Raw genomic sequence first — 7,614 nt, 5'->3', positions numbered from 1 at the left:
AGAGAGAGAGAGAGAGAGAGAGAGAGAGAGAGAGAGAGAATGAATGAATTCTGGTACAATAAACTTTTACTTTGTTTAGTTTTAAGACACGGTCTTGCTACATAGCCCAGTTGTTGGAGTGGCTGTGGCTTTGTTGGCAGAAGTGTGTCACTGTGAGCATGGGCTTTAAGATCCTCCTCCTAGCTGCCTGGAAGCCAGTCTTCTCCTAGCTGTCTTTGGAACAAGAGGTAGAACTCTCAGCTCCTCCAGCTCCATGCCTGCCTGGACACTGCCATGCTCCTATCTTGTTGATAGTGGACTGAACCTCAGAACCTATAAGCCAGCCCCAATTAAATGCTATTCTTATAAGAGTTGCCTTGGGCTGGGCATGGTGGCGCACGCCTTTAATCCCAGCACTTGGGAGGCAGAGGCAGGTGGATTTCTGAGTTCCAGGCCAGCCTGGTCTACAAAGTATGTTCCAGGACAGCCAGGGCTAAACAGAGAAACCCTGTCTTGAAAAACAAAAAACAAGCAAACAAAAAAAAAAATCCATTTGGGCTGGAGAGATGGCTCAGTGGTTAAGAGCACTGACTGCTCTTTCAGAGGTCCTGAGTTCAATTCCCAGCAACCACCTGGTGGCTCACAATCATCTGTAATGGGATCTGATGCCCTCTTCTGGTCTGTCTGAAGACAGCTACAGTGTATCCACATACATGAGATAAATAAATAAATCTTTTAAAAAAAAAGAAGTCATTTGTATTTGTCTGGCAGATAATGGCACATGCCTTTAATCTCAGCACTCAGAAGGTAGAAGCAGGCAGATCTCTATGAGTTTGAGGCCAGCCTTGTCTATAGAGTGACTTCCAGGACAGCCAGGGCTACATGAAGCAAACCTGTCTCTGAAACCAAAACCAATCAAACAAACAAAAAACCAACAAGACCACTAAAACCTCTGCCATCCAATTAAAATGTTTACTTCTCAGCCCTCATAACTTAACCTGCTGAACATCGCTGATCGGCTCACCCGTAAAAGGAGTCACTCCACCTGTCAGTGTTTGTTTTGGGTCTTGGGACAAGGTCTTGCTACTTAAGTCTGGCTGGCACTCATTCTGTAACCCAAGCAGGCCTCGAATTGGTGGCAATCCTCCTGCCTCAGCCTCTCTCCTGAATGCTGGGATTATAGACAAACCGCCACACCCACATTGTTTCTAGTTTACAAACATATTTATGGTTAGTAACTGATCAGGTTTGGATTGATTATATTATAACATGAAAAATCAAGATGGCTCAGAGGATAAAGATACCTGTTACCAAGTCTGAGAACCTGTGTTCAGTCTCTGGGACCCACACTGTGGAAGGAGAGAACTGATTTCTACAAGTTGTCCACACCCACACCCCTATGCATTACATACATACATACATACATACATACAAACATACATACATAAATGTTTCTTAAAAGCAAGATGACAATGACGGATAAAGTAAGAATGGAGGTTTTGATCCACTACACTCTGCTGGCAATAAAATTCACTTTATAAAAGAAAATATATATATATATATATATATATATATATATCTCCTATATGGAATTTACTAAAACCCATTTCCTTGGCAACACAATTTGGTAACGGTGAGTTACCAGCAAAGGCCGGTTTTTTTGACTTTGTTTTGATTTTTTTTTTTTTTGAGATTTTTATATATTTTATTTTCTGTGTATGAGTGTTTGTGTGTGCAGTGCCCAGAGAAGTCAAAAGAGGGCAACAGATTCCCCGGGACTGAAGTCACAAAGAGTTGTGAACTACCCTGTGGGTGCCAAGAGCCAACCTAGGGCAATATTGCTCAGTTTGGTTTGCAGCCACCCTGGGGGTTGCATGCCAGATATCCTGCATATTAGCTACTTACAATGATTCATAACAGTAGTAAAATTACAGTTATGGCCAGGCGTGGTGGCGCACGCCTTTAATCCCAGCACTCGGGAGGCAGACACAGGCGGATTTCTGAGTTTGAGGCCAGCCTGGTCTACAGAGTGAATTCCAGGACAGACAGGGCTACACAGAGAAACCCTGTCTCAAAAAACAAAAACAAAACAAAACAAAAAAATATATATATATATACACTATATATATACTATATATATATATATATATATATAGAGAGAGAGAGAGAGAGAGACAGAGAGAGACAGAGAGAGAGAGACAGAGAGAGAGACAGAGAGAGAGAGACAGCAGAAGGAACAAGCAGCTTGAGAGGCAGGCTTAGCCAGGACCCAGGCAAAGGAGGAAGGGGAACCACACAGAGTCTGTGAATAGGGGTTAGGCAAAAGAACAAAACAAACAAAACCTGAGCCTAAAACCTGATAGTTGAACTGGAAGGAGAACTGGAACTAGCAGGAAGAAAAAGAAATCCATGCTTCTGAGAGTGTAAGCTAGTGCTGACCAGACCAGACCAGATCCAGGGCTACAGAGCCTAGGAGAGAGAGCTATCATTTTTCCATCTATTGAGGAATGAGGACAAGGACTCTGAAGGCCTCTCTAGGCCCCTCGGATGAGCGATCCCCCATCATCTTGTGTGCACCAGCCCTCACCTGATATTGTCAATCCAGCAGTCAATGATAACCGGCAGAAGCAGTTCCAGATTCAGCCAGAGTGTGAAGTAGCTGTCCGTCTTCTTGGAGCAAAGGTAGTGTACAACCTTTGGCTTATCCAGCTTTGCTTCCAACTGGTTACCCAAATCACCAGGCACTGCAGGAGAAAAAGACAGGCATGGCCCCAGGCCCCAGCAGGCTGGAGACCCCCAAGCCTCTTGCAGTCTGCAAAAGAGTCACCCAGAGTGATGAACACCATGGCACGTCTTTGCAATCCCACTCTCAAGTTGAAGCACAACGCCAGGGTTGGGAAAATCAGAAAAGGCCAGGACACCACCTTCACAAAGAAAAGCCCCTACTATCGGGGCACGGTGGTGGATACCTGTAAATTCAGTACTTGGGAGGCTGAGGCAGGAGGATCAAGTTTGTGCTAACTCAACCTGGACTACACAATGGGATCCTATTTCCAAACAAACAAAAACAAGAGCCACATTAATGGGAAAGAAGCTACCAGCAGATAATGGAGACTTAAAGAGAGGCCTGGCATGTTTGGGGGTGGGGGTTTGGGGGGATATATTGTTATGGGATGAAAATAACTTCTCCAAGATCTCTAATGGAACTTCCTCGTTGGCCATTCAGAAGGGAATTAAAAAAACCAAAGTTACTTCCCTGAGAGAGGCTGTGGATCCCTCTGAGACCTCAGCTACTGATGGTTTCTAGGGTTAATGGACCCAGATCATCTCTGTGTAGTCCTGGCTGTCCTAGAACTCACTCTGTAGACCAGGCTGGCCTCAAACTCAGAAATCCGCTTGCCTCTGCCTCCCGAGTGTTGGCATTAAAGGCGTGCGCCACCACGTCCGGCTTCCAGATCACACTCTTTTAACTAGAATAGATTTTGAGGCTCATGGGGGGTTTTCAGAACCTCCAGAATTTGGCCAGTGCTACAGCCCTGATATTAGATATGTACCACCTTCCTCCAGGCTTAAACCAGGGAAAAAGAAAAGCAAGGTCTTCTCTACCCCCAGGCAGTGGCACACAAGATAGAGTGGTAAGCCAAGAATGAAATCCAGAGGCAGTACTCTTCTATTTAGTTCTAGCTTTTGTCTGAGACAGGGTCTTGCTGACATCCGAAGCCTGCTTTTCCTGTCTCTAACCTGCCAAATTCTGGGATTGCAAGCTCATCAGTAGGAGCCCTGATAAAAAAAAAACACAAATGAGAGACACCTGTAATGGTTCCAGCAGCCCTACCAAGATGTGTAGGCCTTGCTAAAGGCCAGGAAAGTTGCAGAGGGTAGGTCCTGTGAAAAGCCTTAAGGCAGTGGAGAGGTGTGCTGGTGATGGTTAATCTGCAGTAACAAGCCACAGCAGGAATGGGGCAGGGGGTGTGACCAAGTTCCAAGCATGACTGGATACCACTCCTGTCAATCTCTTTGAGCCAAGCAAACCCTAGGGCCCTGGTAACGCCCAAACTCACACCAGTCCCTTCAACTCCCAGCATTTAAAGCCTGTTACCTTACAGGCCACCACCTACATCCACAGGCTACAACTTTACAAGGACAACCTCCCCTCCTCTCACCATCTTTCTTTTCTTAAAGAAAGGTTTCTCTGTGTAGCCCTGGCTGTCCTGGAACTCAGATCTGCCTATCTCTGCCTCCTGAGTGATAGGATCAAAGGGGTGTGGTACCAATGCCTGAGGGGGGAAAAAAAACCTTTTTGAGACCCACAGTCACTATAAAGAGCCCCTTGACTTTTCTCAACAGTGTCTTTGAACCCAGCATAGCACATGTCCTTGCCTGAGCAGTTATCCCAGTGTCTTCAGAGTGGTGTGGGAAGACACGTGCCTTCCACTCCCTTCATGATGTGGGTGCTGATGCAGGAAATTCCCACCATGGGAGCTTCGACATGACACGCTTATGAGCAGGGCATGACGACTGGTCAATGTCTCCATGCACTGACGAGGAAATGGGTGAAAGAGGAAGCCACCAGATACCCCTCTTCCTGGTCAGGCTGGGAGGCCTCTAAAAATAGCAATGGCCCCTTCCTGAGATACGTGGTGGTTGAGACATAGACAAGAACCAGACACAAAACTTTTACTTCAAATAACCCTGGGAAGAGTCCTCCTTACCTTCATACACATTATCAAATTATGTTTAGTCTACATGTATGTGCAGGGGTAAGACGAGAGCACAACACAGCACATGTGCAGAGGCTGGAGGACAACTTTCCAAAATTGGTTTCTTTTGGGGATAGAACTCGGGTCTTCAGGCTTGGTGGCAATCCCCCTTCATCCACTGAACCATCTTGCAGGCCCTCTTTGTTCATTTAACAGGTAAGAAGACTGAGGCTGAGAGGGATGCAAACCGGTTGCCTAAGGTCCCACCCCCCTGTTCTAAGATCAGTTTTCTGCTTCCTCTCCCACTAACTCAGGACCCTGCACTTTGTACCTAGAAAAAGCTCTCTCTGGCAGCAGCCCTGGTCCTTGAAAAGATGCACAAGGATACAGGAGCTCAAATTCTTTCAGAGTCTAAGGCTTCTCGGCTATGATTTAGGATAAGCAAAGTCTGCATAGATTAATTGGCAGTTAGTGCCCATCTGTCCAAGCGATACTATGTTGCAAATAAGCCAGGTGTGATGGTGCGCTCCTTTAATCCTAGTGCTAGGGAGGGAGAGGCAGACAGGTCTCTGTGAGTTCAAGACCAGCCTGATCTACAGCAAGAAGACAAAGCTACAAAGACTCTGCCTCAAGTAGGAAACACGTATGTGGTCAGAGAATACACACATCTCAATGTCAAGGGCCTTATTCTTAGATCTTCTTACATTCACACATGACTTCTTCACACTGGTCCTCAGGGTTAAAGTCCAGATGACCAAGTCACAAGCTCCACACCACCCATACCTCCCGCCTTCCCCCAGTTCCATGCTGACCAGCCTGGAGCAATCTTCCAAGCCACCTTACTTCCTGCATATTCCAGGAAGGCTTCCCCAGCGCTCCCACACCTAGGATGACCTCTCTGAGAGCCACTATTACTACCATGCAGGAAGCTTGAGAGAGGCAGGTCCAGCTGTATACAAATCTCAAAGGGAACCTAGGTTCAAAATCCCCCATCCCCTTCGCTGACCTAGAATGACATTGTTTTTCAAGAGAGGGTTTCTCAGCTAGGCATGGTGGCATACACCTTTGATAATAGTACTTGGGAGGGAGAGGCAGGTGGGTATCTGAGTTCAAGGCCAGCCTGGTCTACAGAGGGAGTTCCACGACAGCCAGGGCTACACAGAAAAACCCTGTCTAAGACAAGACAAAAAGAAAAAAGGAAAAAAAGAGCACAGGAATTTATGCTCCAGCAGGAAAAAAATATATATATATATACACACACACACACACATATACATACATATACTTATATATAGCATACGTTTCAGCATGTCTCTGTTCTCAGGAGTCCTGGCCAGCGAAACACCAGTTCAAAACGACTTCCATTGGCTGAATGGGGCATCTAAGACTCCTAGAGATTTTAGCCTGGCCTATTACCACATGGAAACATTGTTATTGCTGTACAGCTGCCAAGTCTGAGAAGGAAGAGCAAGTGGGCAGGGAATGTCACCTGGCCTCAGTACAGCCTAGAGTAATTAGGTCTGGAAGCGGAGAGTGGAGGCATGCTCTCGGACTCCCTCAACGCCAGTTCAAGACTGTTGTCCCTTCCTCTCTCCTCCCTTCCCTTAGCTACCCTGTTTCCCTTAGGCCATCTCCTCGAAAGTCAATACCATCCATTCCATAAGGGGGCCAGCGTGGATAGAACTTGCTACCACTCATTCCCTGTGAAATAGAGAGGGTAGGAGGTAATGACGGATTCTGATACTGCCTAGGAACCCGGTGAAGTAGGGTTGAATTGCCTCAGTCTTTCCAGCTAAGAAGTGGGGGCATGGCGAGGCAAGGTTTGGAGCTGATGCAGTTAGGTGGAGTGGAAAGCCGGACATTATCTATTCCCTTTGCTCTCACGTTTTAGAGGGCTCCAGACCACACCCATGCCCAGTATGGCGGGAGGTGGGCTAACCAAACTGACCCAGGTTAGAAACCAAATGCTCTGGGTCTCGTGCTTAAAGCAGATGCACAACAGAGCAGTCGGCCCACCAGACCCTGGCTGCACTGGATCCTGCAGGATCCACCCACCACCCCACTGGACATGAGTCTCACCCAGCACCACCGGGGGGTGACGTTGGGCCGGGAGCGTCAGGTCTGCCAGCATCATTAGTAGAAACAGGGGGAACAGGAGGCCACTCCGGAGCTGGGTCTCGCGACAGGTGCAGAGATGGCGATCCATGGCGTAAGACTGTGGTCGCAGGTCCAAGAGGCTGCTTTAGAGATTAGGGATCGTGCCTAGGCCCGGGCAGCAGCTCGGCTAGTTAACCCCACCGCTCGCAGATACCAGTCAATTAAGACCCGCCTCTTACTAAGGCTCTACCAATTGCAACTCTCCGCCACGAGCGTCCCTCCCACCGGAGCTCACCACCGGCCCATGCCCACCTCCGGGACTGTGCTGCGCGCCGAACGCATCGATCGACCAACCGATGGGAGCCGCTTATCTCAGCTGTTGCCCTGCTACTACACAGCCCCATCTCACCTCACCGTGAACCCAACACAGAACAATCCTCAAAGTCCACTCAAGTAGTTCTCATTCCTAATTCCTAGCCTTCCCACAGCAGAACGACCGAAAACATGACCTTCATTTGCTATGGGTGAATGGTCTCTCTCTCTAATTAAAAAAAGAGGAAGTTAATGTTTTGGAACTCGGGTGACCAGCAGCTGTCCAGGACCTTTATACGGCCTTTACACTGGCATCCCCAGGGGCATCTAGGTTTGGCCGCCCACGTCCAGAAAACTTTCACTGTCTGCCTTGCCGGTAGAAATGCATGTTAGAACCCAAGAAGCAGGTCTGGGAGAAGAAGCTAGATCAGCCTCTTTCTTTCTTCCTTTCTCTTTGTTTGTTTGTTTGTTTCTCTCTCTCTCTCTCTCTCTCTCTCTCTCTCTCTCTCTCTCTCTCTCTCTCTCT

The 7,614-nt window shown here is 47.6% G+C and overlaps 1 protein-coding gene across 2 annotated transcripts in view; it reads right to left on the bottom strand.

The window, feature by feature from the left end:
- Pla2g15 (phospholipase A2 group XV) overlaps positions 1–7,018 on the bottom strand; it is a 15,716-nt gene extending 8,698 nt beyond the window's left edge. For both annotated transcript variants that reach the window (XM_021169720.2, XM_029480986.1), the window contains exons 1-2: positions 6,759–7,018; positions 2,567–2,723 (exon numbers count right to left, since the gene is read on the bottom strand). In XM_021169720.2, coding sequence (XP_021025379.1) covers positions 2,567–2,723; positions 6,759–6,885 — 284 coding nt within the window. In that variant the 5' untranslated portion in view covers positions 6,886–7,018. The remainder of the gene's footprint in view (positions 1–2,566; positions 2,724–6,758) is intronic.
- Positions 7,019–7,614: the final 596 nt, after the last annotated feature.

The sequence above is a fragment of the Mus caroli genome, chromosome 8, assembly GCF_900094665.2.
Source record: "Mus caroli chromosome 8, CAROLI_EIJ_v1.1, whole genome shotgun sequence".
In the NCBI taxonomy this organism is placed as follows: Eukaryota; Metazoa; Chordata; class Mammalia; order Rodentia; family Muridae; genus Mus; species Mus caroli.
This window is presented reverse-complemented; position numbering and strand designations above follow the sequence as displayed.